Source organism: Lathamus discolor, chromosome 12 (assembly GCF_037157495.1).
Source record: "Lathamus discolor isolate bLatDis1 chromosome 12, bLatDis1.hap1, whole genome shotgun sequence".
Taxonomy (NCBI): domain Eukaryota; kingdom Metazoa; phylum Chordata; class Aves; order Psittaciformes; family Psittacidae; genus Lathamus; species Lathamus discolor.
Window position 1 is genome coordinate 10,544,909 of NC_088895.1, and position 21,706 is coordinate 10,566,614.

The window sequence follows — 21,706 nt, forward strand, 5'->3', positions numbered from 1 at the left end:
CTTCCTCAGCCTGTCTTCATACGGGAGGTGCTCCAGTCCCCTGATCATCCTCATGGCCCTCCTCTGGACTTGTTCCAACAGTTTCATGTCCTTTTTATGTTGAGGACACCAGAACTGCACACAATGCTCCAGGTGAGGTCTCACAAGAGCAGAGTAGAGGGGCAGGATCACCTCCTTAGACTTGCTGTTCACGCTCCTTTTGATGCGGCCCAGGATACAGTTGGCTTTCTGGGCTGCGAGCACACACTGCCGGCTCATGTTCATTTTCTCATCGACCAGCACCCCCAAGTCCTTCTCTGCAGGGCTGCTCTGAATCTCTTCTTTGCCCAATCTGTAGCTGTGCCTGGGATTGCTCCGACCCATGTGTAGGACCTTGCACTTGTCATGGTTGAACTTCATAAGGTTGGCATCAGCCCACCTCACAAGCATGTCGAGGTCCCTCATGCTGGAGGGAAGGGATGCCATCCAATCAACCGAACCACACAGCTTGGTGTCATCGGCAAACTTGCTGAGGGCACACTCAATCCCACTGTCCATGTCAACGATGAAGATGTTAAACAAGACCGGTCCCAACATGGTTTAGTGTGAGGTGTCCCTGCCCATGGCAGGGGAGTTGGAACTAGATGATCTTAAAGTCCTTTCCAACCCTAACTATTCTATGATTCTATGATTCTACAATGAATCTGAAGAAAACAGGGAACTCGGACAGGAAGCAGCTAAATGTATAACCTGATGATTACCCAGAAACACAGCTTTCAATGTTGAAATTAGGAGGGTGGGAATGGAAAAGGACAACAGCAGTTATGAATCCTGAACAGCAAAGCATGAACACAACTGGGAAAAAAAAAAAGGTACATAATCAAGAGACAAGGTTTCACAAGGAATTAATGCTATATATTTTGCTCTGTCATTTTATATAACCAAATAGACGTTATAATACTGAGACAGCATGTTACAGTTACATTACAAGCAGTGCACTGCCTGTTACAATTATTAGAGCTTTAACAAGCTCTAACAGTAAATGCTACAACATGGCAGTGTCATGATCATCTTAACTCTCAAGCTGTCCAACTGAGAAGGGAGGTTGTGCTTATATTAGCACACCACTTATCTGGTTTCTAAAAGCAGAATTAGAATCTTCTGCCATGTGCTGACACCTGGCTGCTGTCCAAACTCATACTTCATTTAGTATTGTCACTGAAAAATGGATAAGAAAAACTGGAGGGAGATGAGCAGAAAGAGAGTTGCCAATTACTGTCAGTCCATTCAGGTTGGATGAAGCCTTGTGTGGGATGGTTTAGTGTGAGGTGTCCCTGCCCATGGCAGGGGGGTTGGAACTAGATGACCTTGAGGTCCCTTCCAACCCTAACTATTCCATGATTCTATGATTCTATTTCAGAAGCCTTATAGCAACAAGGGTTCTCATTTATTCAACATGAGCACAGCTTAACTGCTGAAGAGCTCTCCCTGTCAAAAGTACACATAATGGTCCTTTACCAAGGGAAGGAAATCTCTTCCACTGTCAGCTCTGCACTACCTGACCTGCTGGATAACTTAGCCCATGAAGCTATCACTTTGCAGCGGCCATTCCCATATCCTTAAAGAATTCTAGAAGAGCAGAACCTGCAAAGTACATACACACCAATACCTCTTTCCATCAGGAATGCCATTCATAGAGAAAGGAAGAATAATAATAGGCAGAACTTATGGTTTATCATTCTTTTGACAGTCAAAGTAAGCTTGAAGTGCACTCCTTTTATCCAGTCCCACCCTTTCTCTCCTAGGGTCTGGGTAATTAAAGTATTTTACTACCTGACTGACAGTCCAGTGCTCCATTAATAGGCATGCATATTCTAGAAATAATGTAAACAGAGCCACGGCAAAATGTTCAGCAGTAACCTATATCACCATTCTGAAAAATCAGGGCATACTCTGTAGAACTTCCCTTCGCCCCCTCTATTGATTTTCTTATTAAAAAAAAATCAAATCCAGTCTCAAGTGAACAAAGATAAGACCATGAACGTTCTCATTTTCCTCTAAGCATTCAATTTGCTAACGCATTTTAGCTAAAATTCCTGCTTAGTCACGCCTGACACAATCTAGCCTTTTAGGCAAACATTCCCTCCATTCTATGTGCTATGGCTGCCAGCCAGTTTTCAGTTGATGTACCCAGTGTTTTTCTGCTTGTGTCCAAGCACAGCGAGATCTCTTAAACCTGCTCTCACACAGCAGTTTTACCCTTGCATATGCTCTCCATTTCTAAACAAAGCATATGCATATTTACGTATAGGCAGGTCTAAATATGTGCACATTAATTTGAGAGATATCAAATAGAAAAATATCCGATCCTCTAACTCAGGCTACACGCAGGAAAGAAAACAACTTTCTGTCCTGAAACAAATTAATCTTTCTGCAAACAGCAAGAGGACATTATTCTTCACCCTGGAATTAAAGCCCTGTTGCAGGTTGATTTAAACAAAAGCCCCTGCGCCTCTGTGGAAAAATATTAACAGAAAAGTATAATAATCATTATTTAAAAACTAAACCTCAAAGAACCCACTAAATGATTGCCATCCTCACTGCCGGGTCCTGCCTAACTTAGCTAACTATTTAGTCTTGGTACTAAGGGCAAGAGTGGGCTAAGCATGCTGAGAAAGAAAGGATATTTTTCTTTTTTCCTTTTTTCCCTGTTACCTGCAACAGCGGATGGCAGATGGCAAAACAGTTTCCAAAACAACTCTGCCACATCCATATAGGCAGGTGCGAATTGGAAAGCAAGAGCAGAAAGTCCAAGTCCAACTTGCAAACCACCCTCACTGATGCTGAAATGAAAATCATTAGATCTCAGTTCTCTTCCTGTGCTATTCTTAGCTTTCTCATGCCTGAAGCTGCAAGCATATCAAGTTTCCTTAGGTTGAAAGAGCACTGGGAATTTCTCAGAACATTCAAATATTTCTTCTCTTCAAAGAGTAGCAAGTTCTTGCTTCAATTGTGTCTGCTCAAGGTTTTTCCAGAAATGCAGCAGAATAGCCCCTGCTCTGGAAATTGTTAACTGTTCCCCAAAATATGATTAATTAATTTCTGAGTGATTGTTTTGAGATAGTTGGTCTGTTGCCTCAGCTCTAATTACATTTCTCATGTCAATTAATTAAAACCATGGTAAATGAAATGCCAGCTTTTATTTAAATTTTGGGGGGGGGGGGGGGGGGGGGGAAATCATGGGATACAATTAGATGTTACCAGACGTGATCTCAGCAGGTTTTCAATTATTCTATGTATAATAGGTCCCTAATTCAATACAAAGCTGTAATTAAGAATGTAATTAACTTGTGGCATTCTACTGATGTCATACACCACAAGAACACATAATGAGCTACAGTTTTTAGTGCAGAATTCTTAATGGATTGGTCTGTTTCATTGAGAATGAATTAGGTACATAAAAATAATTTACTATGGGAACCTGGCCAACATAACGGCCACATTTAAAAAACAAGTGAAATATAAAACAAGAGCCAATAAACTTTGTCCTGTCAAGGACAACCTGGCCAGAACCCAAATCTGCACCTGGTAACCATGGCATGGAACTGGTGGACTTGCCTTCATAACTAACAGCGCTTAATGGATATGTCTGTGAAGAGACTGCGAAGAAGCACAGCATGTTTGCAGATGCATCTACTTATAATCTGCATGTGGGCAGCCTGTCTGAATAGGAATAGAAGCAAATTAAGCTGCCTGATGTTGTTTTGGCGATATACTGAGCTGTCTATGTACACAGCAGACAGAGTCCCATGTGCTTTACAGATCATCTTCCAGACTTGAATGAAGCAGAGCTTCTGGGTTCACAGTCTGCATTAAAATTCTGGATTTCAGTCTGAGTTTTGTAAGCTACCATCATGCATCCAATCTCTGTGCTACCACACCACTCACTGAACTTAGCAGAAACCCTCCAGGTCACTTCTGCTTATTAAGGGAAAGCTTGTGTTTCTGAAACACAGACCGTACTGCTGTACTGTCCAAAACAAACCTTCCAGTTCTCAGACACAATTATTTGAACACCACCAACTCCTTAGATCTTTAATTTTTAGCAGACAATATTTTAGGGGAAAAAAGTCAGGGAGTAGGAAAAGTGTCCTGAGGAAACTAAAACAGGCTTCAGAAACAGGCCATAAGAGCTATAAATTATTGGTCTATGTTCATGCAGTGAAAACAAAAAGCCTACAAAGTATTTCTTTTTCATCCAAACAAGCCCCCTTGCAAGAAAGGTATGAGGATAAAAGCCTGATTTATCGGCTAAGTCATCTCCTCCACTATAGTTAATTGGTAATGTGTAAGTAAAGAGAGGAAAATATCATCACATAAGGCACTGACAGGCACTCTAGGAAATATCCAGGAACTTTATAACCATTGAATAGGCTTCTCTGAGTCTTTAAAAGAAGACATCTTTTTTTGCTTTCTCTCTAAGCATTTATTTTCCTGTCTTATGAAAACAAAAATGAAGTAATTAATGGAGTGTCTTACTCATTAATTTACTCTATTTCTGCAACCCACTGAAGGAAATTACTATTTTGATATTCAAAAAACAAAGTTTTATGTTGTATGCTGACTAAAAGGAACTTCATAGAACACACAAAGCTATTCTCAAAATATTAACCACTAAATTCAAAAGTACATAAATAGATTCTCCAAACTCCGCTCTTAACAGCTTAATTAGCAGGAATATATACAAAGATCTTAATGGAAGTCTGACTGCTTGCTTTGGAGGAGCCTATAAAAAAAAGTTTAAATGCAGACCTAAAAACTTGATCAGATTAAAAACCGGGAGAGGTTCTTGCAGTATTTTTATCAATCACACAGGTCAGCCCCATTCTTGACCTTGAACATGCTCAGCGTTTTTTTGCAGTGTGTTGAATCCTCACTCCCTGACAGCTGCAAAGAACTTTTAGGGGACTCTCTAGCATCTGGACTCTGGTGGGGGGAAAACTTTTCTTATGCATGCAGTGTGACAAACTGAAATGCAATAAAGTGAGAAATGATAAATGCCTGCACAGATTAATTCCATTAAATCTATGCATCTAAGTTAAGTTCTTCTTCAGCTCTTACTATAATAAAGGAAGAAACAAGGATGCTTCCAGATAAAGTCAAGAGTAATCTCTCAGATGGCCTCAATCACTACCCTCTTCTTCTAAGTAAGGTAGCTCACTAAGTAACTCGCTCAAAGATCACTAAGAATTATTATAGAACAGCAGCATTAACTGAACTTTATTAGCTCAAGTCCAGTATCATGGTCACTGACTTTGGTAAGATCAAGTCCCGAGCTGCAGCTTCAACATTTGTGTTGCCACAGGATCCAATTCCATTCAGTCCTAGCTTCTCAGGCTAACACCATCAGAAGCCATTATCACTTTTTGTGCAGGTCAGTAAAGTTACACAGGTAAGAGACAAAGTTTTATCATCTATTTGTGTACAGTTTCTACTACCCTATCTGACCACAAAGCTACTGAGAGCCATCTTATAAAAAAATACCTAAATCAGGTATACCTTTGAAACAACTCAGAGCACGTACAGCAAGTCATAAACATGGCCACCTGACCAGTTCATAAGGAAATACCACTCTGAATTTCTTTCTTCCTTGCATTCTGTTCAAAGGCCTAACTAAAGCCAAAAAGTCACAGGTTCTCCCCATGACCTCTATGGCTGGTATATTTTCAAAACATGCAGTACTCCAAGCTGGCTGCATTGTGGGTCCACCACCATCCCTTACAGGCACACATGGTATTCTAACATCCTTTCACTGAACCCTTCACTTCCATGTTCCCTTCTTTCCTCACAACTTCATTCTCCTGCGATGAACTGTCACTTAGTGAAATAGAAACACACATTGACCTATCCTACACCAGGATATTAACCATGTGAGTGTCACTAACAGAAAAGTGTTCTTGAGCTCATCTGCCCATGGAGGATTTTTTCTTTAAGTAGTTATCACATAGAGACATGTTCAAATGTTACTCAAGAAACCTTTCAGTTTCCTAAAATACCATTCCAATAAACCCAATCCAGATGCTGCCTTTATACATTTTGCTAATGCTGTCAGTTTTTAATCAAAATGGAACTGATTGAATTAATGGCCTTAATTAACAGTAAAAAGTTCTCTGAATCACAAGATGTGATTTCACATCAAAGTGGCACAGAAAGAGTCTGAGTTCAAATTTATTCCCATGTATCCAGGGTCTTTCTTCAGGATTCTTACTCTTTTTCCACAGCTCAAGATGTTGGCACTTCATGAATCAATCTCAAAGGATATTAAAAGCAGCAGGAATAGCCTACAATGAGCCAGAAGGTTCCTTCACAAAAAAGAACGTTAAGTTTGCCAAGGAAAGCACTAAAAAAGTAATAAGGAAATCCAGACTTGAACTTAATTCATCCCAACATACATATGCATTAAGATACAGCCTTTAATGACATATTATTTCTTCCAGAGAACTTCTGCCTAAGGCTGACAAAACGGACAGCTGCTCACCATTTCTGTAGCGTTATGTATAAGCCTATGCATTAATTCAAGACACAATATTTAAGTGTTGCATTGAATTCTTAAAATTCTGATAAGCTTTTTACGCAGCTTATCACAGCACTATACACCAAACTTCAGAAACATTGATACATTTCCTTACACAACACTCTCCTGGAACAGTTTTCTATAATTTTAAAAGGGTGAACTGCAGCACAGCAAAATTAGTAACTACACTCTCAGAAGCATCTGCTAATACAGATGCCTAATTTAGAAAAACTGGCCTGATTTTCCGATGAATTAAGTGCAAGTTCTGAGCAAATCTCTTGCTTATGTTAGCTATAAAATGTACAAAAGCATAACAAAAATCTGCCTTTTTTCAAGCATAGCGCACATTTCCATCTTTCTATAGTCTTTGTTACTTCCATGAGGTTCAAATCAACCTGCAAACTTCTCCAGCATGTCTAGCTACAGCAAGTAAAAATAAAGGAGGGATTCAGAAAATGAAGTCCTGAACGCCAAGGGAAGTTTGAGAGGTGACATAAGATGCTTAGAACCAAATATCCTCTTTCCATCTTCCTTCTGTAGGTTACATTTGGCTCATGAGGACACTTTTGTGGTCTTCGAAGAGCTATTTAAAAATATGTTCTAGGATGCTCTCACCAACACAGAGTATGAAAAACAGTGACAATAACAGAGAATGTTTATGCTCAAAAATGCCAAAGTTCCCCTCTGTATAAATTTGGAAGTTAAACCCATGCTGAGCCTGTTACATCTACACACCTTCCAGCTTCTGTAACAAATGAAGCAGAAGTCCACAGACAATAACCTCCTTCAGTACAAAAACTGGGATTTTTTTCCCAGGAAGCTATCCATCCTGTGTACGAAATGAGACAGCCGTCCTGTAGATAACCACCTGTTCCTTAACCCTTGTCATGCCCTGAGATCGCTTCCTCCTCCTTTTCTGCATGAAACAGAATAGAGGAAGGAGGCATTCTGACAGCGTGTGAGAGCCTCTGCAGCTTTTGCCCTGGAAACTGGGCCCATGATGGCTTATAACAGTTAAAGAGGAACGTACCCAAGAAAATCCAGATGCAGCTCTGGTATCTGAGATGCAGTGTGCTCCACAAAGACAAGATTCTCAGAATAATGCTGCTGCCACCCTCTCAATTCTGCATTAAGAATAGACTAAAACTAATTTTCAGACTTAGAAGTCTGGCATCTTTGAATAGATCTTTCATGGAATTAGACCAAGAGCTATACAGCTTCAAAAATATTTTTATCCCCTTTTTTATGTGCCTTTTTTTAATTCAGGGTCATGTTTGCAGGAATTATCTGCAGTCATTAATCCTATTTAGTAAAAATGAATGCTAGCATTCATACATCATCATCACTTCAGAAAGAGAGATTAGGGAAAACACCACCTATCTTTGCCTGTAACAGTGAAAAATCACAGAATTTAACCCAACTAGTGCTGCTCATAGAGGTGATTCTAGCTGGCTAGAACTTATGATTTCTAGCTGGCTTTGTTCTCGGAAACAACTGAATCACTTCACAGAAACTTTTGCAAATCAGTCAGAACATATGCAGCATGGAAAACTCCAGCTAAAACTGTTACAGCTTGAGAAAGTCTCATTTTTAAAGGGTATTACAGTGGAAAGTGTTGAACAGTTCATCTGGATGTGAATTCCTATATACAGGTATCTGCCACTTTTTAGATAGAAGAATTGCGATTAAACTCATTTATTAAACCACCAATTCTAACAAAAAAAAAAACCCAACCAACAAAAACACCTTCAATTTTATTGTACTTCCCACTTATTAACATAACACCTATCCATTAGGAAATATCACATATACAATGAATTAAACCATAGACCTTTCATCTCAAACTGCTTTGAAATGATGCTCAGTTTGTTTTTCCAGTGAAGAAAGATTTCTTCACTACTTCTTCACAATGTAAGTGTACCATGTGGTTTGCATTTGCTGCTTCTTCAAAACAGTTTTCCCAAAGCTCACACTGCTTGATTTCGTTTTCAGTTAAGAGGAGCTAAAATCTAAAATGTGTTGAGACAAATTTAAAATTACAAGGGGAAGGGGGATGTCATATTCACCCTGTACTTATATAGAGTTCTATTCACTTTTGTGCCATGTTAGTATAGAATTTAAATTTTAATACAAACCAAAGTATATTTCTTCAAAGATAATTAGAAATTAACAAAATCATAGGCTGGCAACCCACACCTCTAAGGCAGTGGAAGGCTAGATGACATACTAGAGTAGCAACTTTGGATAACATAATACACAAAACAGAACACTAACAGGAAAATAAAGCTTTCCAGCTCCATGGGTAGAATCAATCTTACCCAGGAAGGATGCCGAAATAGAACTATTTGAAGTGCACCTATCACTTATAAACACAGATTAATTAGCAGAGAAGATATTTCCAAAATCATTTCAACTCTGACATGGTCTAGTAGTGCCAAATTACATCTGGCATCCTGAATAAGCTCTTCCAGCAAAAGAAAATAGAAATGCTATTAAAGAAGAATTCATACAAAACTATTCTTTGCCTGTAAATAGCAATATGAATGTCCTCTTAATTGAATCTGTTTCACTTCATAGGAAGTGAAATTGCATGGTAAAATGAGGTAGACTGAAGACACTTTACCAAGCAACCGTGAATCATTTCACATATACACACACACAGACACACATGCATATATATACTGAACAACATATATATGTGGGTTGAAATCTTGATGAATTGCAGAACCTCTACTGAAATAAGTAGAACAAGGATTTCACTTGCAATATGCAGGGCATGACAGAGTGCCCACAGAGCAGAATTTGCTTCATTATGAAAGAGCTAGAACTTGATCAGCCAACAGCTTATGCCAGTGTCTTGGCAGTTATTCATGTGGAGGTTCTAACACTAAAATCTCATCTTCAATTTCAGAAAAATCCACAGTCATAAAATAATGCTCCTACAAAAAGTCAAGAGAAACTAATAAGCACTGGGGACCCAAGGCTTCAATCTGACATATTCTTACTGAATGATAAATGAAGAGTAGGTACAAAAGTCAGAAAGTAAAGAAAGGTCAGAAGATTCCCAAAGTTTAAGCGGGTTTGAACCACTGTTAGCTTGATCCAATATACAAAGCTGAGAGATCTATTAGGGGCCTATAGATCAGGATACAAAATCCTACAGCCACTAAGAACTGTAGATTCAAATCCAATCTTACACATTGGTGCTACTGACAAAAGTGGATCTTTATCTTCTTCCCAAATAAAACAAAAACATTATAAGTACTCTTTAAATAAATAATTTGCATTTTGTGACTTCCCTGAACTACATTGCCTAAAGGCATGATTTTTACCTCAGACCAGTTCTGACATTACTGCACTACGTGATCATGTTTAAATGTCATCTGATGATTTCTATTAAAGTGTCACAGTTTCATCACTCAGCTAATTTAATTCTGAATGAATTTGCAAAACCAAGACTAAAGTTCAATGGAAGCCTGAAGCTTAGAGGACTTGTGAAGCTTTGAGCCTGAAATATAGCGATACCCAACTTTAATCCATGAAATAACCAAGGCAACACCATGAATCTGTAGTTCTTTGAATAAATGTGTAACGTAATAAAGTAAGACCTTCCAGATGGGCACTGCACTGTAGGTACTTCCGATCAGCATTTGTCTTTCAAGACCAGTCAGCATCCTCCTTTCATCTCCACACTGCTTGTGACATTCCAAAGGAAAAAAAAGAGAATATACTAATTCCATTATGTTTCACACGATTCCTTTTACTGGTTTGCTGACATTCCAAAGCACAACACATTAGCTTATGGAATCAATATGAAAATCTGACTAACTAGCACCTGCAGTTAATTGTTGAGTACCATCATGCGATACAGATCTTTTATCAGTGTGCTTTTTCCCCTGGGTAAAAATGAAACAGTAATAATTCACGTTACTGTCTAATCTGCTGCAGATATTATTTTAAAAAAAACTTGCAAAGAAGAATTTTTTTTCTACCCACATCATAACAAAAAGGCAATCAAGAGCTATAGTTGTTCCCATTTTACAGATGAACAAATTCAATCTGAAAGGTTACCTAAGCATTCACATCTCCACACAGAGCTAGAGAAAAAATTAAAGTGGGAACTTAGAATTTCTTGCTCTTTCCACTAAAATATCCCTTTTCTTGCTGAGATCTGACAAGAGGGCATGCTAAATAAATACCTGCAAAGAGAGTTGCACATTTCTGAATTTCTTAATAGACTTCCTTCTGGAATTGTCAATGGGATGATTATGAACAACAGAAGCACAAAGACATTTAAAACAGTATGAGTTCAACAGCATCTCTCATAAAAGCCCGTCTTTTTGAACACCTACAAAAGATGGAAAATATGACAGTCACTCTGCCAAAGAAAACAATTTATTGTCTGGTTTCTTTTTTTAAATAGTAAGCTTTGTCATCTAAAAAGACTAAGCTTTGAAGATATGCAATGAAGACATAACAGGATAGACACAAAAGACCTAGTCAAGAATAATCACAAACTCATGTAATGTCACATTAGCTTTTCCAAGAGGCACAGGTTCTCTCTACATGCGTGTTAGGGATGCACAGCTCCCTTTGGCTACTAGTGCCAAAGCACGTCACATAGAAACTCACTGAACATAGCATTGACACCATCTCCATAAAATGTGGTGTCTTTTCTAGTTGTGCTACCTATATGCTGGATGACTCAAGTCCAAATCCCAAATTCAAGCCACACACAGGGAAGCATCTTCTCCGTCTAAATAGTTCAATACTGCACACCTGGAGGTGTGAAACACATCATCGAGATTCAGAGTACCCACCAAAAGAGCAGAGCAGCTAAGAAACAAATCCTAAATTAAACTCGTTATTAAAAATGCAGAAATGTGAGGAATAACAATATATAGTTACGTAGAAGTGTGACAAAGGCGTAATACAACTTGCTCCTCTACACATTTTTACGTAAATCTCTTGCAAAACTGAAACCCTCCTGAGTTTTCAGGCTAATACTACTCACAGGCAGGTATTCACCCTCACTAAGGGACAGCCAAATTCAATCTCTCTTCCCTGATGTTCTGATCAGTGAAAATTAACAGGTACTGGGAAGTCAATACCTTCCCCACAGTAGTTACTTATTATATTTGCTACTCTTTATTTCATGCCAGCAGAGTGATAGGTCATTTGATTCTACAGAGCAAAAACATACATTCTGGCTCTCTCTACAGAGATACGAAATTAAAAAGAAAAAAGGACACCATATCAAGTGGGGTTTAAAAAAATAAAAGATTAATAAAGCATGATTACTTTCTCTACCAGCACATACACACTACCCACCCATCAGGCAAATCCTGGAGGTGTCTGTAACAAACATGCTGTAATAGCCCAGTAAGTACAGACCAGTGTTCAGTCGGCTTTCACTGTCCCACCACAAGTCTAATAGCGTTGTACAATGATTGAGAGAATAATTCAGCTGCAGAAAACAAGATTAAAATAATTAATTAACAAAACAGTTGGGCCTGACTCTGCACCCACTGACGGCAACAGGAAGGCCTACCTGGTTACAATGGGCATTGGAGCAGGAGACACTACAGCAGGCCTGCACCCCACCCATCCACCTCTATTTCTCCTCCATAGACAACACATCACTACTGTAGGAATGCACTCTGCATTCCAGGCTCTGACCAAAACACCCACACTCTAGCAGCTATGTACTTCTAGGCCCATTTTGCTCAAGCCTGAATCCTTTTTTTTTTTTTTTTGCAATCAACACGTGACTGAAATCACAAGGATTTCACACTGGACACAGATGGACACTGTCCCTACCCACAGCTCTTATGCTATACCTGGGTCAGATTTCTGCAGTAAAGATTTGTAACTGCAAGGAGAGTAGAGCTCACCATAACATGGCATATGCCCACTGCATAGCAATTTTCATGAAATTTAGTTGTAAGGACACATCAAGTTTTTCCTTGCCTTAAGCAAATTCATTCTTTCCAATGCTGCTAACTTGACATCCCATCAGATCAACCATGGACTATTTTCTCAGCAATCTCACAAGTCTCCTCCTGCCAAGTTTCATTGGGATACCTTCTCAAAGAAGAGGTCAGCAACGCTTCCTAAACAAAGGAGAATCCACAGCTTCCCCCCCTCCACCAGTTCTGTTCTTGTAAACCACTGAACTCTTGGCTGAAGTTCTGGGAAAGAAAAAATGTATTCAATCTGAGGCAGATGCTTGGCATGGAGTATTCTAGCTGAAACAGTTAATGGAATGGTTGGGGAATTTATACAAAACTAAACGCAAACTCTTTAAATGGCAATTCTAATTAGAAGCATTGCTACTAATCCTGTTTGTAATAATAGTGCAAGAAAGTTGGGGGTTTGGGTGCTTTTTTATTGGGGATAGTGGGTGGGGGTAGTGGTGACAATGTGCATTTGGTTTGAATTCAGAAAAATAGTTTTATCTTAGGCGTCAAAAAGCGCATTCTACCTGGAATGCATTCTACTACGGGAAATGACAATACACTAATGTAAGCCTCACTTTTATGTGTTCAAAATGGTACAGAATAAGCAGAATAAGAAAAACACACCCAATGCAGAAATCAAAGCTGCATCATTTACCAAGCGTTTCTCATATTCTCTAACCTCTCAGTGTTTAACATCCTGCATATATACATAACATAATATATAATGGATATATAATGTAAGCCACTCCCATAACAATTTTTTCTGCTGTAGTGTCCCAGGAACAAATTAAAGCCATACCACTGTAAGTGCTAGGCTGCAGTACCATACTTGTTTAAGCTGTCTCTCCACCATTGGGCCCATCCTCTTTCTGCTTATACAAGCAGTAAGTTGACCCCAAGGTAGTAGAAACTTACTCTTTATAACATCATTTTAAAAATAAAGTATTTTATGGGCTTTATCTGCCTGAAGCAGCTTACAGAGGAATTAGAAGCATGCCAGAGTTGGCACAAAAAGAGTTTGGGAGAGGGCAGAAACCTGGCAGCATCAATTTACATTGGCTCAAGCTGGTAAGGAACTGCACCCTCAAGCAATACAACTGGTTGGAAAATGGAACTTCAGAAGGACAGAAACTAACATTTTAAAGTTTTCTTTCATTCTTAATCAGAAGAAGTAAAAAAAGTTGTATAATGTTAAAATACTTTTCAAAAGTCATTTGGAATGACAAATCTTTCCATAGCACTTACAAAGAGCTGGTTAATTTTTGTAATATCCAAGCAATATTACAGAAAAATACTAACAATGTGCTCCATAGAGTATCTACGCTTTTATCATTTTGTATTTGAAGACATCTACCAGAAGTCAGTGATAAATTTCACATGAAACTACACAAAATATATTATCTTAGTAAATTTTAAAAGCAAGCACAATTTTAAAAGTAAACTGGTTTGTAAATTGTGTCAGTTTCAAAAATATTTTCAAATTCAGAACTGCTTAGTTGAAAAAATTTACCAAGAAAAAAAGCACAGCAATTATATAAATAATACAACATTAGATGTTGAAATACATCCAGCAATACATCTATACTCTGTGATTACATGTTGCAATTAACGAGCAGAATCTAATGGACCAACCCCTTTGTTGCATCAGTATCATGGGATATCAGTTTACCTTTTATTTACCTCAGATTTCCTCTTCATGCACAAAGAACTGACTTTTAGATGTGCTCAGGAGACCATAAAGTCTTTTCTTTCTAACCAAAAGCATAAACTCTTTTCAAAGTCTTTTTTTTTTTTTTTTTTTTTTAATATTTAAGCAAGCTTTTCCTCCCCCGTCCTCTTTACATTCTTATTTAACTTCAAAGTTTCCATATAAATGTCAAATTCTTAACCACTTAACCAATTTTGGGGCTTAGCATTTGTTTCATAGCACTGAAAAGGGCAATCCATTTACAGTCTCCCCTTGCAGCAGGTTTGTGTTTCCTGATCTTAAAGAGGAACATACAGCTAAAAAGCACCAAATGCAGAAATTCTGGTAGCATCAGACATTAATGTATTTTCTATAAAAATATTAAAAACTTCACACCGCCCTTCTATAAAATTACAGAAACTTTATAACAGCTGTAGAAGAAAATGGAAAATATTGTGTGAGAAGAAGCATACAACAAAAGGTTTTTGACCTTACACATGACACTTGTTACACTAGCAGATGGTAAAATCAGATTAAATTCATACTGCAGTATATAATAAAGTAAGTGTCCACTTAAGGAGACTCATCTAGCTATTTATGTTTGTCAAGTTGCTAAAGCTGCACAGTTGTAAGTGAATGCTTTTGATAATGACAGTGCAACTGCGATTAGTATGATCTGTGTTAGTCAACTAAAGAAGTGCCAAAAAAGGTTGTTTCCAAGCACAAAGTTACTGACCCAAGATTTGAGTGATGCAACAGTAACACATTAGCACACTTGTTAAGTGTAGTGTCAAAATGTACTTCCCTAAAGAAAAGTTCACCTAATTGACCAGTGCTGCAAAGATGCCTGTAATTTTAGTGATGGGGATGACACTTTGTTTATGGAATTCAAGCCCAACAGATTAATATGCTTTGGAATAGCAAAGAAAATAGAAGAGTAGACTCACTGGGTCATTTCACTAGATACAGTTGAAAAGAAAAAATGGTGACCTGAGGCTGTGTATTGACCCAAAAAAATGTGAACAAATAGATAAAGAGAGAGTATTTCCATTTGCTAACTAAAACAGACACACAGGCACTACTGGACTGAAATTATTTCCAAAGCTAGACGCATCCGCAGGCTTTTACCAGATACCTCTAAGTGAGGAGACTGCAGAAGCTATGAACTTTGAATGCACCATTTATCCGTCCCTGTTTCAAAGGGGTCACATCTGTCACTAGAGCCTGAGCCAGTCCACAGAACACAAAACAGTACAACTGCTTGAAGAGCTGAACACTGTGAAACTGTTTTGCTAGGGTACTGAGTCTGTAAGGAAGGCTGAATAAAATATAAAAGGACTCAGGCCTGTAAGAGCAAGTCAGGACATGAGTTTGAGCTAGACAAAAGCAAGTTTCCTGGCCAGAAAGTTATGTTTATCACTATGAAGGACAGAGCACTCAAATTTCAACCAAACACCTTAAAAGTTAACACCTTACAGCATCACAAAATATTGCCTGTATTTGTATCATTGTGGTGTTTAGGTACTAAGCAAACAAAAAGGCCTCACTGGACAAAGTGGTCAAAACAGGATCAAGTCTCTCACCAATGAAATGACAATCATTATGAATGAGAGAGGGACAGAAAGAAGTAAATGACTGATGAAAACAGCGAGACAGTGGTATTCCTGGCAGCAGAGACAAGGTCTGATTCCTGCTACACAGCTTTCCTTTCACTAAATCCATTTTCCTTTTTGGTATCTAATCTACCTAGGATACAGTAAATGCCTACATCAAACTAATGGAGATATATTATTTTAAGTCACCCATAATATGAGTTTTCTTTCTCTTACAGCCTCCTTTTACCTTTTTAACACTTACATTAGATGATTTTCAATTACTGTCTTTACATGCTTTAGTTCTCTCAACTTGTTGCCCTTTCACTTTTACATCTTTAAACCTAATATGCTTTTTTGTCTCTCTCAAAACAGCTAGGACACATCCAGTGGAGCCTGCCAGATGTGAACTACTGCCAAAACTCAGTATGGCAGCACAAACTTGCATGCAGCATCTGAGTAAATCAAAGGGTTTACACCAAAGCCTTGAAGAAAACTGAGATTCAGGACAACAAATCTCTGATGCCTCTTCAATGGCATGATCATAATCTGAAGATTTCAAACTTTCATTTACTTATTTGTCTCTTGATTAAATGCCTCAAATAGGCATGCTCTAACCACAGGTACTAACCATGGCTCAGAGATTCACTGTAAAAGGGCATTATCTTGTAAACTACCCAGGAAAGTTTGTAAACTAACACTGTTAGCAAATCTGCCATTATTAATAGAGCTTTAGCTATTCCTTATAAGCTACCTTTCCAGTGGTGCTGAACTACTGATTTGACAGTACAGCTCAAAAAGAAAAATGCAGAACTAAATCCCAATTCTCAATAAAATCCCCATCCTTTCATCTCAATGCAAATAGTTTGTCAATACTAATATTTAGCCATTTAAGAAAACATAATTGTGTGCTGTTTATTACTTCTTTTCATACCAATACTTAGTTCCTCATTTCAAAAACCAGACACATATTTATGCAGTAGAAATGTGGTTACAGGTATGACATTTTATATTAGAATCATGCATTTAGAAGCATTCTTGAACAACCATTTATAATCCAACTGCTGGGTATCCTACTAGGTAAGTACAGTGTCTAATAAACTTTCAGATCTACTACCAAATATGTAAAAAAGTAAATTTGAATACTAATAACATGATCTCCATTTTGAAAGTATTATATCCAAAAGAGATTAGTCACTTAAAAAACTCCACGTAGTTATAATTTCACATAATGCAGGTCCCCGCTGTGTTCTTACCTAGCACTAACATGATGAAATGAAGAAAGAAAAATTAGGACGTTTTCCATAACACTAGGGTATGACATGATACTGAACAGTCAAAATAAGATATAAAACCTAATTTCACTGCTTAAACCATTTAACATTGAAATGAAATTGTATTCAAAATAAAGAGTCACAATCAGTTTCCACATCAGTGTATCTAAAACAAGGATATATTGCATGATTGTGGCACCAACCTATGGATGCACAACTATGTTTGCATTTGTGTTGAAACACTATTTCAGTACCTAAAATTCTGGTAACTCCATATACCTTTAACATCTGCTCATGTTCAATACTTTCTTGCGTAGACACGCACCTAGTGCAAACAAATCAATCTTAACTGTGCATCATTAAACACTTCTTTCAGACTCAATAGATTCTTCACTTCCAGTTTCTATGATTGTTATAATTCACTGCTAATCTGACACTAAGCATTCTCAGTTATCTGTGTATTATACAATAAAGTAAATCTGTACACTTGTGTTCACGTTTAAGCTTTGATTCAATAATACAATTAAAAATCTCACTTCAAGCTCATGAATACTTCCTATTGGCTATAAAGAGGCTTAAGCATATGCATTAGCACTTCGCTGAAAAGAGGTAATTTCCTGAAAGGAATATATATACACTTGGGATTTACTTGTGTAAATATGATTTCACACACACACACTCTCCACCTAGGGAACAGGCATCCAATAACTGGTACGTGAAACATGTGCTTGCACCTAAATGCAAAAGCACTTTTGCACACTGACTTTTTATACACCCTGGTCTAACTAGAGGCATGGCTTAAATTAAATGCCAAGCTTCTTTCTTGAGATTGAATGAATTAGCATTATTGGCCAGATAATAACCACAGCATAATGGAACTAAAGCCTAAGGCAACATTTCAGGAGAATTTTCTTAGAAAATCAGGCCTGATAGGAGATGCTAATGAGTTCCGAGAAGTAAATATAGCTCTTTAAATAGCAAATGACAACTTGTCTATAATAGTAAGTTTCTCAGCACATTTACAAACGTTTTCGCTTGCAAGCTATAAAGTGACTTTCATTTAGTTGGACTTTAGCTCTCAAGAACAATCACTATCCTAACATGCCAACAAAAAGAGTGCAAATACACAAGGGGAGCACAAATGAAATGCTTGTTAAGGCCTCACAAGGAAACCATACAAACACCTTATTTAATAAGTTTAATTAACCAGCTCTTTTCAAAATCATACTGTGCCCAGCAATGCTGAGAGGCAAATTCCCTGCTCAGAAGCTCTGCTTTTCTTCCCTGAAGTAATATTTTCTCTTTTATTCTCATAGAGCACAGCCCAGAACCCCCCAGCAGCTGCTGCTAGCAGTGGCAGCACTACTGACTCTTTTTTTACAGTCGGAGTCAATGCTGACCCAGGTTCCAGCAGTGAGAAAGGGCTTAATGAGGCTGGGTTGTTTATAACCTCTCACGGTAGCACTTTCTCCCGCCCCTAAGAAGTGGCATAACCTATGTATTCATTTAAAAAAAATATTTTCATATAGAAAATGCCCATATATCAGTGCCTAACTCAACATATTGAGTGTAATGCAAATGCTTAATGGAGAGGATGCACCTGCGACTGTCAAAGCTGCATGGCAGACGAGACATACTGCCCCAGAAAAACACCAGCCCCTCCTTACAAGTCTTAATCTTGTGCAGCCTCTGAAGGTGAGTGCAAAGCTAATACAATTCTCACCTCCAGGCTGCAGCAATCAAAACAGAAATCCGTATTTTAGACTCCTCACATCAGCACTTTCAGAGCATATCAAGTCACTGGGATGTCCATTAATTTTAATGTACTATATTGAAATGACCGGCATTAAGAGGCCATGCAATTTTCTGCCAAGTACTTTGTTTTCCCTACCGATCAGGGTGAGAAAAGTCCCGTTATGAATTGCTACTGATTCTGCCCTTGATCCACTCTTGAGATACTTCTGTATATCTCACGCCTGCCTCTACAATCAACTACCCTTGGAGAGAGGTTGGCAGGACTGACCAAACTGAACAATGAAGAGTCTTTTATTAGTAATCTTCTTATGACAGTCAAACAGCACCACTAATACCAGCAGGATAAAAGGCATATTTATATATTTATTTTTATTCCTAGGGATGGCAACACAGTAAGAATTGCAGAGAGCTTAACAAGTTTCCAGTCCCTAAAAGGGAAGAAGGTCATGTTTTTAGAAAATATCCACAACTATCATGGTCTCAGAAAGAAAACAGTAAGTATAGAGAATGGCAGTCTCCTACTATTCCGCACAGAAATCCCTGTTTGGATCATGCACAGTTTGCACCCCTGAGTCACTTTAAATGAGATCTGCCTTTGTCAAAGGGACCCTTTGATCAGAGAAGTTCAGCGATGAGAAAAGACAGCAGACCGTTCAAACGACCTCTCTGCTAAGACAAACCTGTTCCTCAACTCTCCCTTTAATCAAGATAACAAGAATCTTGTCCCATCCAGGTAACAGGGCTTCTATCCAGTCTCTATAGAGCTACCACCGCACAACTCCAATTTAATTTAAAGGACGGTATTCCTAAACACTGCCGCTGTATTCCTGGTGCCTCTTACAGCTCCCCATATTCCATTCCAAGCCGCGACCGGGACACCCTTCTCCCACAGAGAAGATCCTCTTAACACAACGCAATAATTAAGATGCATTCGTAAACACCATCACTTTTGAGGCAGAAAGAAAGGAAACTTTCCCCGGTTTTTAGTCAAATGCAAGCTTGCGAGGTTTCCTACCATTCAAATAAACATGAGAGAAAAAAAGGGATGAGGGGAAGCACATTTTAAAACGTCAGAGAAAGACAGCGGCAGGATTTAAAAGAAAAGGCAGCGGGGAAAGCCGGAGGCAGGAACACTTCAGTTCACACACCGCTAAGGTGGAAAACAAGACGCTTGCTTCGGAATGAGTTCCAGAGTTGCAGTCGGCGCCTGAAGCTGCAGAGCAGCGCCCGCGATCAACTGGTGACTCCGCTGCTCGCCCCAGCTCAGCGCCGGCCGCCCCCCACCCGCACCCGGCGACAAGTGCCTCTCCGCTTACCTCCGCAGAGCAGGGCTCCGAGCAGCAGGCTGACAGCCGGGCACCAGCGCCCGCCACCTCGGCCAGTCCCCGCCATGCTGAGGAGACGGGGACAGGTCCCGGGCGCGGCTCCGGGGGGGCTCCGCCGCTGCCGCTAGCTCTCCCGGTCCGCCGCCGGCTGCGGCCGCGCCATTGCCGAGCTTCGCAAGCAACACCTCGCTCCGGAGCGCCGCTCAGCCCCGCCGAGGGCTCCTGCCCATGCCGGCTCCTCTCCTTCCCCTCAGCACCGCACGCCCGCGTCTCCTTCCCTCAGCACCCTGCCCTAGCGCCGGCGGGCCGGGGGGGCAGCGCCCATGGCGGGGGGAGGCTGAAGGGTGCCACGGCACTGCCGCGCTCCCCGGAGCAAAACTTTTGAGCGGCGGGGAAAGGTCCGGGAGGCGGCGGGGCTGGCTCGCCCGCCTCAACCCCAGCGCCCTCCGCTGCGGCTCCAGCCAGCCGCGGCTCCGCTTCCCGGTGCCTTTATCTCGGGGCCGGCGGCAGACGCGCGCACACACACACACACTTTCCCCTCAGAGGAGGGCGGGAGGGAAGGAGGGGGCGTGAGGGAGGGGGGCCGCTGAGCGCGAGCCGCGGCCGTTGGCGCTCGCGTAAAGGAGGGAGGGCGGGCGGGCTGGGGGCAGCCCTACCTACGGCCGCCCTCAGCGCAGGGCGGGAAGCGCTGAGGGGCCGGGCTGACCCCTGCGAGGCGGGGAGCGGGACCCGCGGGAGGAGGCTGAGGAGGTGAGGCAGCCGCTCTAGAGCGCCGGGCATGGGGAGGGAGGAAACGCTGCGGCCGAAGCGATATAGCAAGAGAGAGGTGAGCCCTGCTGTGGGGTGCGAGCTGGGCAGGTTCGGGGTGGAGATAGGGAGAGGGGAGCTAGAGTGAAGGGAGGGGTGGCCCTGAGAAGGAATCAGCCCCCCTCCTCCCTCCGGCATGAAGAGCCATCCGTGAGCCCACCACCCCGCTTCTGCACTCCTGCTCCGTCAAGTTCTCATGTAGAGAAACACATATTAAAAACAGAAAACCAAAAGAAGAGAGCTTTGCTGAAACACGAGACTTTATTGTGTGCGTATGCTTCCCTCCAGAGAGAGGGAAGCCCACTGCAAGCCCTAAAATGAAGAAAATAGCTTCATCCACCTGTATTTCACCTAGTTCTAAACTTGTCATTGCCTCCTCCTGGTTTTTCTCTTCCTTTTGCATACTCCCTTGGTTCCATCTTCCAAACATAATTCAAAGGCTATATTAGTAATAATGCTGGATACTTACTTCAGCTCATATCTCTTCTTGTGGTAAAAAAATGCACATATCTGTGACCCAGCACTAAACATACGTTTAACAGTCTTTGGCATACAGCAAGCATGGTGCAGTTTAGTAAAGTATTGAGTATTTGAAGTATTTTAGTGCAGGTAGCACTGAGTGCAGAAACCGACCAACCAGGGAAACAACCCTTCAGTCTGACAAAGCAGTGCCTTAAAATGGTGACTTCTTTTACAACCTTCTGCTTTTATCCTGAGAAATTAGGCTCTGATCCTTCAGGTAAATACAGCCAG

The 21,706-nt window shown here is 40.2% G+C and overlaps 1 protein-coding gene across 1 annotated transcript in view; it reads right to left on the reverse strand.

Annotated features, from left to right (window-relative positions):
• Nucleotides 1-20,634, reverse strand: part of TMEM132C (transmembrane protein 132C) — a 206,527-nt gene extending 185,893 nt beyond the window's left edge. The window contains exon 1 of the mRNA XM_065692709.1: nucleotides 20,138-20,634. Coding sequence (XP_065548781.1) covers nucleotides 20,138-20,213 — 76 coding nt within the window. The 5' untranslated portion in view covers nucleotides 20,214-20,634. The remainder of the gene's footprint in view (nucleotides 1-20,137) is intronic.
• Nucleotides 20,635-21,706: the final 1,072 nt, after the last annotated feature.